The sequence below is a fragment of the Theropithecus gelada genome, chromosome 2 (assembly GCF_003255815.1).
Source record: "Theropithecus gelada isolate Dixy chromosome 2, Tgel_1.0, whole genome shotgun sequence".
Lineage (NCBI taxonomy): Eukaryota > Metazoa > Chordata > Mammalia > Primates > Cercopithecidae > Theropithecus > Theropithecus gelada.
Window position 1 is genome coordinate 94,344,407 of NC_037669.1, and position 19,601 is coordinate 94,364,007.

Sequence of the window (19,601 nt, forward strand, 5' to 3'; positions counted from 1 at the left end):
AGCTATGACCAAGGGGAAATTACTTAACCTTCAGCTCTCTCATCCACAGGATGGGGATAATAAAAATCATTCTAGTTCATAGATGAGGGCTTGACATATGCAAGGGCTCAGTCAATGTTAGTAGGTAGGGGCAGTTTGTTAATTTTTTTAGAAATGTGAATTTATCACAGCTGTATATAGTGCTGTGAAAACTGATCAGCAATTTAAAAAAATAAACTGATCAATATAAGGAGCATTAAGAGTAGAAAATAGATGAATCTTTTACCTTATTTTGTGCCTTAATCATGCCAGGAATTGCGGGTATGGGTGTGGCACAGTGAGTGAATAACAGCTTAGATATAACTGAATTTATCTCAAAGACAATGTCCATTAAAAGCTGAAGAAGGCTGGATGGGAAAAGCAAGTCTGTATCTCAGTGGAGCTCACATAGGCGGCCTCCTGGCTTTGGAATGTGCTGCTGAATGTGTGGCAGATGCTTTGAGCAAAGGGATTCTAGTCTTTTGAATACCTCTTTAGACTAACCTTAGGGCAGGTAATGCCTGTATTTTTACCTCTGCTCTCATTAAACTCTAAAGCTTTTCTGAGTAGCCCTGTAGCTTCATCCCAAAGCCACTTGTCTTTTGTGTTTTTCCTCCCAGACTCAAGAGATGGTGTCCAACTTTGACCTGAACAGCCCCCTAAACAACGAGGCATTGGAGGGTTTTGATGAGATGCGACTAGAGCTGGACCAGTTGGAGGTGCGGGAGAAGCAGCTACAGGAGCGCATGCAGCAGCTGGACAGAGAGAACCAGGAGCTGAGGGCAGCTGTCAGCCTACAAGAGGAGCAACTGCAGACAGAGAGGGAGAGGGGACGCACTGCAGCAGAGGACAACGTTCGCCTCACTTGCTTGGTGGCTGAGCTCCAGAAGCAGTGGGAGGTCACCCAGGCCACCCAGAACACTGTGAAGGAGCTGCAGACGTGCCTACAGGCCCTGGAGCTAGGAGCAGCAGAGAAGGAGGAGGACTACCACACAGCCCTGCGGCGGCTGGAGTCCATGCTGCAGCCCTTGGCACAGGAGCTTAAGGCCACACGGGACTCACTGGGCCAGAAGAACCAGCATTTAGCCAGCATCCCAGACTGGCTAGCCATGACTCAGCAGAAGGCAGATACAGCACCAGACACAAAGGGCCAGCAAGAACCTATTCCCAGTGATGCGGCCCGGGAGATCCAGGAGCTAGGGGAGAAGCTTCGAGCCCTAGAAAGGGAGAGAACCAAGGTCGAGGAGGTCAACAGGCAGCAGAGTGCCCAGCTGGAGCAGCTGGTCAAGGAGCTGCAGCTGAAGGAGGATGCCTGGGCCAGCCTGGAGCGCCTGGTGAAGGAGACGGCCCCACTCCAGGAGGAGTTGTCTGGGAAGGGACAGGAGGAAGACCAGCTCTGGCAACGGCTACAGGAGTTGCTGGTGCACTCGAGCTCCCGGGAGCAGGAGCTAGCAGAGTTGAGGCGGGAGAAAAAACAGCAACAGGAGGAAAAGGAGCTGCTGGAGCAGGAGGTCAGGTCCCTGACCCGGCAGCTGCAGTTCCTGGAGACCCAGCTGGCACAGGTGAGCCAACATGTGAGTGACCTGGAGGAGCAGAAGAAGCAGCTCATCCAGGACAAAGACCACCTCAGCCAGAAGGTGGGTGCACTCGAGCGGCTTGCTGGGCAGCCCGGCCCAGAACTGCCAGTGGCAGGTGAAAAGAATGAGGCCCTGGTCCCTGTGAACTCCAGTCTGCAAGAGGCCTGTGGGAAGCCAGAGGAGGAGCAGAGGGGCCTGCAGGAGGCACAGTTAGATGATACCAAGGTGCAGGAGGGCAGCCAGGAGGAAGAGCTCCGGCAGGCCAACAGGGAACTGGAGAAGGAGCTGCAGAATGTGGTCGGGCGTAACCAGCTCCTGGAGGGCAAGCTGCAAGCCCTGCAGGCCGATTACCAGGCTTTGCAGCAGCGGGAAGCAGCCATCCAGGGCTCCTTGGCCTCCCTGGAGGCCGAGCAGGCCAGTATCCGGCACTTGGGCGACCAGATGGAGGCAAGCTTGCTGGCTGTAAGGAAGGCCAAGGAGGCCATGAAAGCCAAGGTGGCAGAGAAGGAGGCCGCTCTGCAGAGCAAGGAGGGTGAGTGCCAGCAGCTGCGGGAGGAGGTGGAGCAGTGCCGTCAACTGGCAGAGGCCCAGCACAGAGAGCTTAGGGCTCTCGAGAGCCAGTGCCAGCAGCAGACCCAGCTGATTGAGGTCCTCACCGCAGAGAAAGGCCAACAGGGAGTTGGCCCACCCCCCGACGATGAAGCCCGTGAGCTGGCTGCCCAGCTGGCCCTGTCTCAGGCGCAGCTGGAAGTCCATCAGGGGGAGGCCCAACGGCTGCAGGCTCAGGTGGTGGACCTCCAGGCCAAGATGCGGGCAGCCCTGGATGACCAGGACAAGGTACAGAGCCAGCTAAGCATGACTGAGGCAGTCCTGAGGGAGCACAAGACCCTTGTGCAGCAGCTGAAGGAGCAGAATGAAGCCCTTAACAGAGCCCATGTCCAGGAGCTGCTGCAGTGCTCAGAGCGTGAAGGGGCGCTGCAGGAGGAGAGGACCAGTGAGGCCCAGCAGAGGGAGGAGGAGCTGCGGGCCCTGCAGGAGAAGTTGTCCCAGGCCAAATACAGCTCCGAGGAAGCACAGCTGGAGCACGCTGAGCTGCAGGAGCAGCTGCACCGGGCCAACACGGACACAGCCGAGCTGGGCATCCAGGTTTGCACACTGACCATGGAAAAGGAGCAAGTGGAGAAGGCACTGGCCTGTGCTGTCCAGGAGCTCCAGGACGCCAAAGAGGCAGCCTCAAGGGAGCGAGAGGGCCTGGAGCGCCAAGTAGCTGGGCTGCAGCAAGAGAAGGAGAGCTTGCAGGAGAAGCTGAAGGCGGCCAAAGAAGCAGCCGACTCACTGCCTGGCCTGCAGGCCCAGCTCACCCAGGCCGAGCAGCGGGCCCAGAGCCTCCAAGAGGCTGCACGCCAGGAGCTCGACACCCTCAAGTTCCAGCTGAGTGCTGAAATCATGGACTACCAGGGCAGACTTAAGGTAATCCTAGCTTCAACCACTTGGGCTCTACCCATCTCCCTGGGCAGGCCTGGTGGGTCCATGGGAGGATGCACCTTCAGCCATGAGGCAGGTGAGGGCTGGAGAATGTACTGTGGGTGCAGGCAAACACCTTGTGGCCCTGTCCTGCTATCACAGCTCACAGTAGCATCTTTCTCTCTGCAGGAACATGTTAGGGCCAGAACATTTGGAGTGATACCTTAGCCCAAAGTCTAAACTCAAGACCACTGCAAACTAGATTAGCCCACACAGAAGTTTTTAAAATTAGTAGCCAACATTCAAAGAGCAGGGTGTTTACAAATACAGTTTGAGGGCTTCTTTTGAAACCTCAGAAGATCTGAAAGCCTGCGTCCTCACCCTGCCCCCTCCCCGTGGCAGCAGTCAGCAGGAACCTGAGGGTGTCTGCCCACTTTAAAGGAGGCACACATCCTCTGCACTTTTCCTTACACTGGTTTCTGTACTTGCGCAGCCCCCTACCCCGCCCTGGGCATGTGAGTGTGAGAACACTGACTTGGCCTCTAAAACCCCTTCTGAGGGCCAGCAGTTCACAGCTGTCTCACGTCCTAACTCTGGGTTCTTAATGAATAACCAACCCCATCAGGTGCTCTCCTGACAGCCGATATAGGGTAGGGAACCAGCTTATTTCGTTTTTACAAGGCCCTTGGGACAGACAAGTTAATGAGATGAGCAGTTAATATGTCTCTTTGATAGTGCACAAAGATGAAGGGTTAAGGACTGTTTAGATTGAAGACACGGCAGAATGGCCTGGGGCTTTGATTTCCAGAGCTTGCCACTAGTCTGTCTGCATCAAGGTCTGTGCACTCTCAGGCTACTCCTAACCCTCCTCTCTGAGGCAGCTCCACCGCACTGCCACAGATGTGCCTCCCCACCCAGTGCCACCCCACTCCGTGAAACTCCATGTGGCTCATAGCCAACCTTTTCCCTTGCAGAAATTAAGTTCTAAGTTTGGGGACCAGGCTAAGTCTCTTTTCTTAGTAAGCTTGAAAGTATTTCACTATTGATAAGCCCAAAGCTCATTGAGGAGCCAGTTTGCAGGGAAAAAGAGAAAGGCAGCTTGGTTTTATCTATTTGGGTGATGGGGCTGAGGGATCCTCAGAGCAAGGACCCTACATTTATGATCCCTTTCGTATCCTCTCTAGAATGCTGGCGAGGAGTGCAGGAGCCTCAGGGGCCAGCTTGAGGAGCAAGGCCGGCAGCTGCAGGCTGCCGAGGAAGCTGTGGGGAAGCTGAAGGTAGGCTCTGGTGGTGTGGACCTCTCAGGGAGAGGGCATCTGGTGTGGTTTTGACTGGATCATTTAAGAGGGCTCCCTGCATGCCTCCAGATTCCCAAGCTGAAGCTGTCCTCAGTTTACCTTTGTAGACACCTTCAGTTTGTACCCTGACCCCCTCCATCCATTCCCTGGACACCTGGCTGGAGCTGCCAAATGCAGAAAGGAAATAAGTGTCCTGTTTGGCCATCTCTATGGGTGATCACCAGCCAGTGATTCTAAAATGGGCAGCAGCAGAGGTGGCACTGGTCCCACAGTCTTCAGAGCAGTGACTTGTCCAAGTGAATCCTACTCCCTGCCATCCCTACCTTCAGTGTCACCCTGGGAATTCTGGTACCTGCCACTTGCCAACCACCTTAACTAGTTGCAGTTGAGGCCCCAAAAATATAGAGCAGAGATTCATGGCTTCTTGAACTTAATAGAAAACAACCCTCCATTTAGAAGTGACCTGGCCAGATGGGGTGGATGGCACACCAGCCACTTTATGGTACATTGCATGGGCTTCTGCAAGCTGAGTGTCTTCTCCCTGATGTCCTGTGCCAGGCCACCCAAGCAGACATGGGACAGAAGCTGAGCTGCACCAGCAACCATCTTGCAGAGTGCCAGGCGGCCATGCTGAGGAAGGACGAGGAGGGGGCTGCCTTGCGTGAAGACCTAGAAAGGTTAGTCACAGTCCACCTACGCAGCTGTCGGTAGTCTTCAGGGAAGGAGTGTTTGGTCTCATCATTTAGAAAGTCAGTCACTCATGTTAGGTTTAGGAAATCCTTTTGCAAGAAAAGCCACAAACTCAGAAAGTGCTTGTGCTGGAAGCATGCCACAGAGAACCCGGCTGCCTGCCCATCCCAGCCTATACACAGCTAAAGCACCTTTCTCCTAACTCGATTTTCTTCTCTCTGGCAGTGCATACTTGAGTAACTGCAAGCTTTGGAAAAACTAAAATGAAATAAAAGTTAGATCATAATAATAATGGTAATAGTAACAGCATATATTTAAATAATGCTGAAAACGTGGCAGGCTCTGTTTTGAATACTTTGCATACATTTACCCATGTAATCCTCCTAACAGTCCTGTGAGGAAGGTGTTATCATCTATCCCCATTTTATGGATGAGGAAGATGATCGTGCCAAGGACCAGGATCAGCCTGTCTTTGTGCAGACTCTCTGATGCCATATCTGTGGAGAGCAGATCACGCTGCTATCCCAAGGCCTCCTTGACCCCCTCATTTTCAGACTTGGGGCCACGTGGAGTTGTGAGCCTAGGTCCACCGTGTGGTCATGGGACCCAGCTAGTTGAGCCAGGACCTGATTAAGAAAAGGTGTATCAGGGAGGAAGACCTAATTTTAAAAAGGTGTAGCAGAAAGGAGAAGTTGCCAGAATCGAACTGCATGTGTGCCACCAGCAAAGATAAGCACACCAAATTGTCCCAAGTCTCTAACTTTTCTATTTATCTATTACCTCTTCCCAACACCTGCCTTCTAGGCCTGGGCTCTGGCTTAGTGGGAGATCCAGGATATCTTTGACATTCAGTAACCTGGACATACATTTCCTTTCATCTTACCCTTCCAGTGTTCAGATCCTATAGGGCACTGGCTGCCCTTAGTTAAGTCATATTCATGATAAACAGAGCCTGAGTTGGTGGCATGAAAACATGATATAACAGTGGTTATTTGTAACATCTCAGAGCATTTGTTTCAGTTGTTCCAAGCTCCACAGTCTATCTGCCAACTTATTTTATTCAGTGTATGTGTGTGCATGCACACACGTATACCACCTGTGTGTGTGGGTGCACCTATAAGCCCATTTTGGTGGACAACGTCTAGTAAACAACTTCCTGGCAACTTTATACTAGATGTGGAAGGTATAAATTAATCAGTCTCTCTGCAGAACCCTTTGTTTAATGGAGCTTTTATTATGTCCCACTGGACCATCCTTGGAAAACCACTGCCTTAGGAGATAGCTGCATTAAAAATGGAGTAGGTGGGGTGAGGAAGACAGCAAGATTCAGCCAGTTTCCTCTGCTGAAGACTGAGACACCCTGCAGCACCCAAAACGGAATTCCTTGGGCCTCAGGGGGGCTATCAGGTAGAACAGCTGGCAGTGCAGATTAAGACTGAGCACCTGCTGTGGGCCTAGCACCATGCCCCATGTGTAGAGTCCCAGGGACATATGGAAGACAGGCCCTCCTCCGTGTGGCCACCTCAGGGAAACTACACCTCAGTCCTGCCTGTCCTGACTTCTTTCTCCTCCTGCTCATTCTCCCCATCACCAGCCCATGAGCCTTGTCTATCAGGCTTCTCTTGCAAGCCCAGCCCCTGTCCAGGAGCCAAGGGGTGCAGAGTTCTATTCACTTAGGGTGCTTCTGGCAACCTGGGGTTAGCCTCCCCTCCCTCCAAGGATACCCCTTTGTATGTGGGGGTGTGAGGAGAGTCTCAAAAGCTAGGGAACTGCATAACCTGTGAGCAGTACCAAGGGGCTCCTTCATGGCGGGGGCAGTAGCACCCCTCATTAGAGTCCTGGGTGAGCCCAGAGCCCTGGGAAAGCTGGAAGTTCTGGCTAATCAAGAAAACTTACCACTCCTCCCCCAGGACCCAGAAGGAACTCGAAAAAGCCACAACAAAAATCCAAGAGTATTACAACAAACTCTGCCAGGAGGTGACAAACCGCGAGAGGAATGACCAGAAGATGCTTGCTGACCTGGATGACCTCAACAGAACCAAGAAGTATCTCGAGGAGCGGCTGATAGAGCTGCTCAGGTGAGTGCTGTGTCAAACCAGCATATGGGGTTTTCCCCACACTTGGGTTTTCTCTAAAGAAATGCAGCTGTTCTTGAAAGCGTACTTCAGAAATTTCCCCATTTTCTTGCCCCTCTCTCAGGAGCCCCTCTCTCCTCCTCCATCTCACTTTCCCCAGTACTAGAGTCCCAAACTCCAGTGCCTGCAGGTACCAGGCAGCTGATATAAGTGGGAGCTGGGTCGGGAGGGGACTGTGAGAAACTGGGGACACAGTTGGGCTCTACTTCTGCCACATCAGTCTTGGCCCAGAACTGCTAGATCACCTTTCTTCTCAAGAGAAGGTGGAAACCTGGATTTTAATGTGAAGTGTCCTGATTTTTTAATCCTGACAAGTCATTCAAAACTTATTTTAACTTTTCCTTATGGAAATTTTCAAATATACAAAAATGGAATCATGTAATACACCTCCCAGCTTCAGCAGTGTTCAGCTCAGGGCCAGCCTGTCACCCGGCTTCAACAGTGTTCAGTTCAGGGCCAGTCTTGATTGATCTGTAGACCCACCTGTTTACCTACCTTCCCAGATTTTGAAGCAAGTCCCACACATATCATTTCATCCATAAATATTTCAGTATGTACCTCTCCAGGGTAAGGACTCTTATTTTCTATTTTTTGAATTTTTTTTTTCTTTTTTGAGGCAGAATCTCACTCTCTTGCCCAGGCTTGAGTGCAGTGGCGTGATCTTGGCTCACTGCAACCTCTGCCTCCTGAGTTCAAGCGATTCTTGTGCCTCAGCTACCCGAGTAGCTGGAATTACATGCACACATCACCACTCCTGGCTAATTTTTATATTTTTAGTAGAAACAGGGTTTCACCATGTTGGCCAGGCTTGTCCTGAATTCCTGGCCTCAAGTCATTTGCCTGCCTCAGACTCCCAAGTGCTGGGATTACAGGCATGAGCCACCAAGCCTGGCCCAGAACCCTCCATTTTAAACAACCACAGTGTCCTTATTATACCTTAAGAAATGAAGTATAGTTTCTTAATATCATCAAGTGTCTAGACAGTTTCAAATTTTTCCGATTGCCTTAGAATTTTTTCAGGTTATTCTAATCAGGATCTAAATTAGATTCATCTGTTGCAATTGATATGTCTCTTACATCCCTTTTAGTCAATGAGTTTCCCTATCATCTCTCTACTTTTGCCGATTGCATCCTCATGGTGTCATTTAACATGATCATCCATCCCTTGCATTTCCTGTGAGTCCATAGATAGAACTACTGCAGTGGTTCTCAATCCTGGCTACATATTAGAATCACTAGGGAAGTAATTTTAAAATGGCCATGTCCAGGCCCCACCCAGACTAACTGAATTGGAATTTCTGGGAGTGAGACTCAGACACCAGTGAGCCAGAGCTGAGAACCATCATTCTACTGGCAGCTTGCTTAGACTCAGGTTCAAAATTTTGGCAGGAAGCCTTCATAGAATTGGTTTGTAGTTTGGGATCTTTCTTTCAAGAGGCACATACAATCTGATTAGCCCTCTTTTTGTGATGTTAGCAGCACCATGGATCAGCAAAGCCTAGATATGCTAATTCATTAAGTGTTATAAAACAGTGATATTAAAATTACAAGCAATTTGAAAGTTTAAAAACTCTGCCTTCTTATCATCAATATACAGAGTTAGAACTCAGGGTATTTGTGACCTGAGGGGTGTGATGGAAAACACCAGCTCCTGGCAGCATTCCACATTCCCAAAGTGTGGGTGGACCAGCCTAGAGAATGAGGCTGCTTCAGAGAATGAGTCTTCCTGCTTCCTGACAATTTCAAGTGGCCTTGAAAAAGCCAGTCAAGCCCATGTTCAAGCTTTTTTATTTAAGGCAAATGATCTGGGGTTGATTGGGAGTTCCTGGTCAGTGATGAAGCCTGTGTCTCTAAGGACTTGAGTGGCTCAGGTGTCACATTACTGGTGGCTGAGGAGCTGTTAGAGCTGCATTAGCCCTGAGGATGCCGACTGGGGCTTCATATGAGAAAGAACTAAACGTCCCATGTCAGACACCATCAAGCCTGAAAATGCTCATTAGTGTCCCTGAGGAAGCCTCTGTTCACATCCCCCACCCCCAGTTCATCAGGCACATTCTGACACTGCCAGACCTTTCTGGAAAGCCTCACACTTCTTTCAGTCTGGCTTCTGGAGTGACCTTACCATCTCTCTGAGGGGCAGAGGAGGCTAACATCTGACCAGATTTTCACGCTAGGGAATCTTTGATCTTCTCCACTGATTAATTGTTACTTGGATCAACCATAGAAACATAAAGGGCCCCAAGAACATTAAGATTCGGGTGGGGAGTACGTTCATGGTCCTTGGGCTTACTGCACGCAGACAGTCGGCATGGCGGCACGTTTTAGCTTAAACTCCCAGTGGTCCCCAGCACTGTTGTTTAGGTGCCTGAGTGGTGTACCTCGTTGGTGCTGGCAGCTCTTTGCAGTTGACAGTGCCTTCTGTGTACATCTTTTGCCTCCCGCGTGTTCTCACACATGTGGTGTCAGTTAAGTCTGCATGTCGGGGGAGATGGAGGAGACCTAGCGTGGGCTGGGGCATATTTCCAAGGTGAAAGTGAATTTTCTTTCTATGACTTAGGAAATTTGATACCAGTCTTTTGAAATGAAGCAAGGATCATCCTATTGTTTTCATGGATTCTCTCTTCTTTTCTTCCAATGTGGTTTCGTCCCAGGGACAAGGATGCTCTCTGGCAGAAGTCAGATGCCCTGGAATTCCAGCAGAAGCTCAGTGCTGAGGACAGGTGGCTCGGAGACACGGAGGCAAACCACTGCCTCGACTGCAAGCGGGAGTTCAGCTGGATGATGCGGCGGCACCACTGCAGGTCAGCAGGGGGCTCCTGGGTTGACACCAACACCCTTGTGGGGCCCAGGACCAGAGCAGAGAGCTCCGAAAGAGGACTGTGATAGGTGTTGGCACCATGGCTGACTGTTTAGGAAGAACACATTACATTTTGGCTTTAAGGGAACCAGGTGAGGAAGGTGTATTAGTTGGGATCCTAACAAGACACTCAGGGCTCCCTGAAAGAAAGAATACAGAGATGTGGATGGAGTTAGGGGTCCCCACAGGGATGGGGCATACCCAGAGACTAGCAGTTCTTCTACCATTCCTGTAGGGACCAGAGGGGAGCAGCATTACTGGAAGCCAGCAAGAGCTGGCCTGAAACCTCACTAGAGGAACACAGGCAGTACCAGGGACACAAAGGCCAGAGAAGGATGGATAAAGATGAATCTCGGGCTGAGCTGGGGGCAGGTGCAAAATAGTCATCATAGCTGTGAAGGTCTGTGGTCTCTTAGAGCCTTAGCTTCTGAAATATGGGAGGCATACCTACAACTTGGTGCCAGGGAAGGTGGGCTCAGCCATACTTTATCTCCCTGCCTCCCAGGACCTTAGGAAGTAAACCATGCTTTCACCAAGCTGACAAGAAGGCTTTGTTGGAATCTTGTGAAATGAGCTCATGGCCGCATCCTAACGTGGGGGCTGAGCCAGGTCTGTTGAGAGTCACATGGCATCCAGAGCCCAGTTTGGATGCTGAGCAGATCACACAAGATCATAGTGTATCATCCTCACAGCCTGGGCTTGTTTTGTTCCCAGGATATGTGGCCGCATCTTCTGTTACTACTGCTGCAACAACTACGTCCTGAGCAAGCACAGTGGCAAAAAGGAGCGTTGCTGCCGAGCCTGTTTCCAGAAGCTCAGTGAAGGCCCTGGCTCCCCTGATAGCGCTGGCTCAGGCACTAGCCAGGGAGAGCCCAGCCCTGCACTGTCACCAGCCTCACCTGGGCCCCAGGCCATAGGAGGCCAAGGTCAGTCTCCTGCTACTACTACCTACTATGTTCTTTAGATGCCACTCCCACCCTCCACCCCGCTTGTTGTGGCTAGTTAGTGCTAATAAGCTGAATTCAGTGTTTTCTAAACTTTGGTATTAAAGAGGTGCTAAAATATATTACCACCAACTTGAGACTTTCATTTTGATATATTAGGATTGAAAGAGAATTGAAAAAGGAATAACTTTGTCCTGATAAGATTCAGTGTGATTTAACCTGAAGTCTACGTACCTCTTAATGCACATCCATGAAATACACTCCAAGCTTTGGAGAATGCCGTCTACCAGAGCCGCAGCCTTGGCATCCAGAGTAACTCCAGGCTAGGAGTTGTGTCTGGAACCATCCATATCCTTCAGTCTCTTCCTGAAGTTGGCTCTTCTTTCATGTCCAAGGAGGGTGTAATCTCCTTTGTGTCCTCCCACTCAGCCCAGTGAAGGAAGTAGAGTTTGAGTTCTGCTGCTTCTGTTTTGAGCACACCCTAACAGACAGGCCTGGGCTGCCCTTCAGGGCACTGGACTTTGGATGTGGAGCACAGGGAGGCAGAGCTGAGATGGCACAGGCAGAAGTGGTCTCAGCGTGTCTCTGCTCGAGCATCATTGCCATCTGCCGTTGGTCCCTGTGAACTCCTCCTTGGCCTCTGTCTGGATGCAGGCCAGCCAGCCTTTAGAAATACTGTCCATTCCTCTTTTGTTTGAGTGGATTACCCGGTGGTTGGCAGCCCCCATTATGTTGTTGGGTACAAAGAACTGATGAGGATGGGGAGCGTACTTTGCACAGCTGTAGTTTTGTCTTCAAATCTTTTGCCCATTTTAAAATGATTTTTAATACTGAATTTTGAGAGTCCTCTGTATATTCTCTACGCAAGTTCTTTGTCAGATATGTATTTTACAAGTATTTTTTTCCCAATCTATAGCTTGTCTTTATATTTTCTTTCAAAGAGCAAAAAAGTCTTCAAAGAGCAGAAGTATATCATTTTAATGAGGTCCAATGTATCAGTTTTTTTCTGTTATGTATAAATGTTTTTCTTTTTGTTGTCATGTCTAGCTTTACTTAGCCCAAGGACTCACAGACCTTCTTCTGTTGTCTCTTAGAAGTTTTATAGCTTTAGCTTATACATTTAGGTCTGTGATTCATTTTCAGTTATCTTTGTGTGTGGTGCAAGGTGTGAATAGAGATTCATCTTTTTGTATGGTTGTCCAGTTATTTCAACACCATTGATTGAAACTGTTCTTTGTACCTTTGTCAAAAACCGACTTTATTTTTTTTTTTATGCTGCCATGAGAAAGTAAGCAATTGACCTTATATGTGTGGATTTATATCTGGACTTTTATTCTATTCCATGTATCTATGTGCCTATTCTTTCACCAATACCAAACTGTTATGATGACCATAGTTTTATAAAGCATCTTAACATCACGTAGAGTGATTCCAGTTTTGTTCTTTATCAAAGTATTGGCTATTCTAGGTTTTTTGTTTTTCTATATGTTTTAGAATCAGTTTGTCAATTTCTACAAAAAATCCTGGTGATATTTAAATTGAGATTGCATTGAATCTCTAGTTCAGTTTGGGGAGAATTGACATCTTAATAAAATTGACTCAGTCCATGAACATGTTATAACTTTCTATTTATTTAAGTCTTCAGTTTATGTCAGTGGATATCATTTTAGATCCCTGTTGTCTGCTTTCCCTTCCCTGTGCCAGCCTTGCAAGGCAGGTTCAGGAGGGTGGCTGGGTCTATCGAAAAAAACCAATCCCTAGCCCCTTTTTTCAGCCTATGCCTCAAGCTCTCTATTATACAGATTTGAGATAAGAAGAAGAACTTCACTTCTAAAGCAGGGCTGTCTTAGTGGTCATGTGGCAGGTCCAGCTGGGAACTTTAAGCTCACATGAACCATTTTTCTTGCTAAACACCCCAGGAACTTTGCATGGGCTTGCCCTGACTCATTAGTGACCACAAAGTGCTCAGGTCACTTGTTTTGGTTTTTGACATTTCCTGTCTGCTCATTTTAAATTTTTGATTTATTATTTATTTATTTATTTATTTATTTATTTATTTATTTATTTATTTTTGAGACAGAGTCTTGCTCTGTTTCTCAGGCTGGAGTGCAATGGTATGATCTTTGCTCACTGCAACCTCTGCCTCCTGGGTTCATGTGATTCTCGTGCCTCAGCTTTCCGAGTAGCTGAGATTACAGGTGCCTGCCACCAAACCTGGCTAATTTTTGTATTTTTATTAGAGACAGGGTTTCACCACGTTGGCCAGGCTGGTATTGAACTCCTGGCCTCAAGTGATCCACCCGCCCCGGCCTCCCAAAGTGCTAGGATTACAGGCATGAGCCACCGCACCTGGTCTTTTTTTCTTTTTGCCTCAAACCTGCTCTCACATTTTTCCATGACGTGCTGGAGAGTGTTTGTGGGCAGATGACTGGTACAGGAACATTCCTACAGTGGCCTTCCTACTAAGTGGCTGCACAGTCGGACACAAGGCCCCTGGTTGGAAACCCAGTGCCTGCTGCAAGTCCTTGAGCACTTGGAGGTTCTTTCCCACACATCAGTGGATGAAGGGAAAATGCAGGTCAGACAGACTCCTGCTTTCAAAAATACATGAATAAGTACTGCCTGTGTCTTATGGAGCAAGGATTTAGTGGCATAGAAGTGTGTTTTCTGTTATTAGGTTCTTTCTTAATAAGATTTTTCCTTCTAAATAAGGGACCTCAGAGAATATGCAAGAGGTTGAAACCTCTCTAAGCCCCTGACTTTGAGAAGTCTCTTAGGTTGTACATTCCATTTCATCTGTAAGCCTTCCTCTACTTTTTTGGATGTCCCAGCAACCAACCATTTCTCTCAACTCTGGACAGAATAGCTGTCAGTTGAGTGACCAATTAAATTGTGCCTCAGCAGCTTGTTCTGCATAGCTGCACTCTCTCACTTTCCCAAAGGCCATTACCCAGCCTGTGCATAACAGTGTATTGTGTCTCTTCTCTCCTGATCTGCCTCTGCTGCCCAGGAGCAAATACAGACTACAGGCCACCGGACGACGCTGTGTTTGATATCATCACAGATGAGGAATTATGCCAGATACAGGAGTCTGGCTCCTCGTTGCCTGAAACACCCACTGAAACTGATTCTCTTGACCCAAATGTGGCTGAACAGTGAGTAGAGGTCACCCCCATTTCCTGAGTGCTCATTACAGGCCTGGCCCCTGTGCTTTCTTATCAAAGGATGAGGAAAGTGAGACACTGGAAGCAGGATGGACTGTCCTTGCCTAAGGGAAGGTGCCTGAGAACAGTGCTTGCAATGGCCTTGAAGAGCATCAAGCGCTCAGAAAGTGGTCAGTGTTGAGCCTTGCAGAGAGCTCCTGGGAGATGTCAGTGGCCCCAGGTTTCAGCATCACCATTAAGGCCTGTCTTTCTTGGCTTGAGCGACTGTATTAGTTTGCTTGGGTGCTGTATAAAATACCACAGACCAGGTGGCTTAAATAACAGAAATTTACCTTCTCACAGCTCTGGAGGCTGGAATTGCAAGGTCAGGTGCTGGCAGGGCTGGTTTCCTGCAAGGTTCTTCTCCTTGGCTTGCAAATATTTGCCCCCTTGCTGCCTCTTCATGTGACTGTCCCTGTTGCATGCCCCTGGTGTGTCTCCATGTCTCTCAATCTCCTCTTCTTATAGACACTGGTCCATTGGATTAGGGTCCACCCTAACAGCATCATCTTAACTTAATCATTCCTCTACAGGCCTCATCTCCAAATGCAGCCACAGTCTGAGGTACAGGTGCTTAGGGCTTCAGCATGTGAATAATTTGGGGCATGGGGAGACAATTCAGCCTATAACAGCAACCCTTGCTGGGCCACCTTTGGCAGTTGCTCAGAGCAACATGCTGCTCTTTAAAAGCCTTGCTCTCAGGCCCCTGTGCTCCTGGTCTTGCTCACCTTACCACCTACCCACCTGGCTTGCCGAGTGATGAAGGTAGAGTGTGGCTTAGTGCCAATGGAATGAAGCATGCCCTAGGGACCACAGGAGTGTAGGGGTTGGGAGAACACTGCAGGCTAATACTGTCAGGAAACGCATCAGAGCAGGGGTGTCCATTCTTTTGTCTTCCCTGGGCCACACTGGAAGAAGAATTGTCTTGGGCCACACATAAAATAAACTAACACTAACGATAGCTAATGAGCTTAAAAAAATATCGCCCTCCCCCCAGAAAAAATTTCATATCGTTTCAAGAAAGTTTATGAATTTCTGTTGGGCTACATTCAAAGTTCTGGGCGCATGCAGCCTGTGGGCCATGGGTTGGCTAAGCTTGCTTCAGAGGAAGGTGTTCCAGGAAGGGAAGGCAAGGCCCAAAGTCACAGAGGAAATAGTGAGTAGGGGCTGTCTTGGGTCTTGAGTTTGGTGATTGGATTGGCTTCATCCATGAGGCTCCAGCACAGTGAGTTTAGTTCATCGTTTGGAAACACTAACCAGGTTTGGTAAGGATGCCATGAGAAACGAAGCTCAGATTTAGTTGCAATTGTCTCTGATAGATGCGTCCTCTCAGAGGTCCCTTTAGCTGCAGATAAACCCACCCAAAGTCTCAAAGTTTTAGCAGTAAGAAAAATATGGACAGGCCTATTACTCTATACCCTGTGGAACCCAAGGGACTTTCCACTCACCTAGCCTGCACTTTGCCCTAGCACTGGTATTTTATGCTGCTTTTAATCAGTGACCTGGATCCACTGAACCTTCCTGACTGCTGCAAGAGTGTTGCAGCTTACACAGGCGAGCAGGCTTCCGAGGGCCAAAGCAGCCACGGCAAGGATATCCTTAAGTATTTATTCTCCCTTGGCCTTCTCATTTTTCTAGTGTAGCTATTTGCCAACAAGGTTTTCAAGGAGAGTTTTATAAGGTCAGTTTTTTAAAATATGAATTGTATAAAGTACTACCATATTAACATGTCAAGAGTTTATGACATGAGACCCATAAGAAAAGGAGGTCCTTGCTTGATGTTTCTCAGCCCCTGTTGTCCGCCTTTAGAGCAGTTTACAAAAAAGCACTGGCTGTTCAGAACCTCAAGAAAGAATTTATGTGGGTCCCAGGTCCCAGACGTTTCTTGACCCATTTTCCCTCTAGTTAAGGACATTCTATGATGCTTCTGCTTCCACATTGAGATCTGCCCAGAATTCAGAGGAAGGCTAAGACTGATCTGTCAGATTGATCACTCAGGATTTCTGCTGCATGTCTTTACTCTTCATGACGCTGCCAGTGCAAGGGACTTTGGGCTTACGTGCATCTCCACAACCCTCTGTTCCCTGACTAGAGAATGACTGAATTCACCATGTTATAGCTTCATGGATAAAGCCAGCCTGATCACCAAACTCACCAGACCCAAGATCATCTCTACTACTGTCGCTTCTGTGACTTGGGGCTTTTCCTTTCCTTGCTGGGACACCCCTCCAACCCCTGACCATGTAAGTCTGCAGCGTTCTCCCAACCCCCATGTCTCAATGGTCCCTGGGGCATGTTCCATTCCATTAGCACTAAGCCATACTCTGCCTCCATCACCTCGAAAGCCAAGTGGGTAGATGGTAGGAGGTAAAGTGAGCAGGACCAGGAACCTGGGGGGCTGGGAGGACATTCTGGCTTGAAAGTGTCTTGCTGCCTCCTCTAGCCTGAGTGAGAAAGTGACTGTCCTACAGCTCTCTCTCTCCTCACCCCTCACCTTCCCCTGCCCAGTAGGAACAAAAACAGAAGGCATTCTGACTGCTGACAAATATGTATGGTTTTGGTCTTGGGAAATCAGGAACTGTTCCAGGGAAAGGAAACTGCCAGTGTTCTGGTCCACGGCCACCAAGGAGGATGTGGGACTAACTGATGGGAACCTGTAATCCCTGCACTTCTGTTTGGGTGAAGACCCACCCTTCCCAGTCAGTTAAAGGCTGCATTGTCAGATACTTTTTTTTGTGCATTAGCTAGAGATAAAAACCCAAGCATTTCTGGAAGCTTTTTCCTACATTCTTTTTCTTCCTAAGTTTTAAGACCTAAACCGAAAACACCAAGAGTCTGAGAAAGTGTAGGAGATCTAGAGCCCTAGATTTGTGTAAGCATTCCTGGCAAGAAACTTCGGGAGAAAATAAGCAAATCCAAGGTAAGAAGGGATCCGGGAGAGATTAAACACTAAGTCCGAATTCGTGAGGAATATCAGGCCACTTGGAAGTAGTGTTGTTGAGAGTGATGCTGCTGAGCGCCTTCCTTGCACCAGCTGCTCTTACACGTGACCTCACTAGTCCCTGTGCAGCCCATCAGGGAGTGGGAATTATCTCATTTTATAGGCAAAGAAGCTGAAGCCTCAGGAGGCTGGATAACTTCTGTTGTTGGAGGTGCCAGAACTAGGCTTTGGACTCCTCCCTCCAGTCCGCTGGCTTAAGATTCATTTGGAAGAGTTCAGCCCTCTTCTTTCCATCCCGTGTCCCCATTTTGCCCATCTCCCCTGCCTTCATGTTCGCTCTTTTGCACACATACACAGTTTTGGGGCTAAGGAAGTTGTTTGCCTTGCCCCTCTTCCTGGCAGAGGTGGGTCAGAAAGGGGTCCCAAAGTCCAGCCTGCCAGGGAGATGTGGCCTGATACTGGGACCCCCTAAGCAACCTCCCAGTGGTCCCTGTGCATGGCTCAGAGCTAGAATGGTTGTGCAGGGCAGGAGCACAGCTCCTGACTTCTGGAGAAAAGATGGTATTCGTTGTAGCCCTCCAGACACACCCGTGCACACCCCCTTTTCAGTCACTCGGGCTCACCCTTCACCATCTCCCTGACCAGGTGTCCAGCTGTTCTCTGGACTGAAGCACAGAAGGAAACCAAGCTTTTGTCAGCTGGTGAACCAGGCCTGTGGGGTAAGGGCTGGCAGGGGCACTGGGCTGTGGCTCCCTCAGCATTTGCTCAGCCTCTACCCAGTCATGGCCTCCTTGAGGCCCGGCCTCCCCCTCTAGCTACCAGATGAACAGACAGTATGGTGGTGAAGAGCTCGAACTTTAGAACCAAACATGCCTGGTCTGCCACCTCCAGGCTCCATGGCTCTAGGCAGTGCAGCCCACGAACTCAGTTTCCTCCCCTCTACCGAAGAGACTGGGACAGCACTCACCCTAGGGGTGTTAGGAAGATTGCATGAGAACTGTGTGTGGAGCACTGAGCCCAGCCCAGTGCCTAAAGCCTGGGAAGACTTTCATGGAGGTATGTTGCTTTCCTGATGTTGTGTCATCAGGGGCTGAGCTGTGCATGCTACCGCTACCGCCTCAGTACCTTGCACTGCGCAGCCCAGGGGTCTCCTCCAAGGAAGATCCTTCAGATACCCAGATGACCCTAAGTGAGCTTAAACTCTCGCACAGAAACAATCCCTGAACCCTCAGAGCGTCTTTGCCAGTAATTGCTTCAGAACAGGCACTTCATGGTCAGAGTGTTTAGGGGAGCTGTGGTAGATTTGTCACCCACCGGGAGATTTGACGCTTGCTATCTCAGAAACAAAATGAGAACAGGATATGGTGAATGGTTAAGGTTACAAAGCCACCTTGCACGTGGGCTTCCCCAAGATCTCTGCCTTCAGCTGAATACAGAGGTGACAGGTACCCTGTGGCTTGTCAGTGGCAGGAAACCTTCCTGGAGCCAACATTTCTGGGCAAAGAAAGGCTGTTTAGTGAGGTTGTAGTCCTAGCTCTGTTGTATGAGCTTTGGCAGGCATTGATCTGTCTAAACTAGTTTTCTCATCTGAAAATGGGGATGATAGTGCCAGGCCTCCTACAAAATGGCATTAGTTACCAGGGACCAACAGGGACTGGGCAGCTGGAAGGGGGTGCTGCTTTGAGAGCCCCTTGGAGGAGGAGGCCAGAGTGACTGCCCTGACCACTCCTGGTCCCCATCCTCTTTGTTTTGCCTCCACCCCTCCAGTAGGGGTAGCTCCAGGCTTTTCTCTTCTGTGGCACCATCTCCTCAGTCCAGAACACCCACGGAGGACACCTGGGCCCCTAGCTCTCAGGTAGCCCCTAGAGTCAGTGTCATCTTGTGTTCCCCACATCTCAGATGATGTGGCCATTAGTGGCCTCTGCCATATCTCTAAAGGGGTTGGAGCCCATAAGTACTACAGCCACCCCCAGGTGTTGGGAACTTGGTAGGGAAATAGGGAAAGAGCACATCCTTTACCCTCCAACCCTGAGGCCACACCAAGGCAGTGTGTACTCAAGCCGAGCCCACACCCAGCCTGATCCCCTCCCACCAGACCTCCAACACCATGTGCTGGTGTGGACGAGCGGAGGGGAGAGCCAAGTGGAAGGGAGAAGGGTAGGCTGAGGTTGGGAACTGGCTCTGCCCTGCACATGACCTCAGTCTCCTCTGTGGAATGGAGCCTGTACCAACAGCATCTTCTGCTTCCTGGGCTGTGGTGTGGATGGAGTGAAATCAAGACATGAAGGCCTTCTGTAATCTGCACGTGCTGTGCCAGCGTTTATTCCCCTACCCAGGGGAAGGGGTTGGAAAACTGACATCTACTCCAAAGAGTGGCAGGTAAGGGCCCAGAGGCATAGGATCAATTAGTGGCTGAGGAGGCAGGGAAGGCAAAGAAAGATTTTGCTGCTGTGCTGTTCCTGGGGCCAGGCAGG

At 49.3% G+C, this 19,601-nt stretch overlaps 1 protein-coding gene across 2 annotated transcripts in view; it reads left to right on the top strand.

Moving 5' to 3' along the window:
* The window catches only part of FYCO1 (FYVE and coiled-coil domain containing 1), a 77,924-nt gene that overhangs the window by 26,436 nt on the left and 31,887 nt on the right, over positions 1-19,601 (top strand). For both annotated transcript variants that reach the window (XM_025376518.1, XM_025376519.1), the window contains exons 8-14: positions 639-3,065; positions 4,244-4,336; positions 4,916-5,034; positions 6,958-7,125; positions 9,834-9,983; positions 10,754-10,965; positions 13,994-14,138. In XM_025376518.1, coding sequence (XP_025232303.1) covers positions 639-3,065; positions 4,244-4,336; positions 4,916-5,034; positions 6,958-7,125; positions 9,834-9,983; positions 10,754-10,965; positions 13,994-14,138 — 3,314 coding nt within the window. The remainder of the gene's footprint in view (positions 1-638; positions 3,066-4,243; positions 4,337-4,915; positions 5,035-6,957; positions 7,126-9,833; positions 9,984-10,753; positions 10,966-13,993; positions 14,139-19,601) is intronic.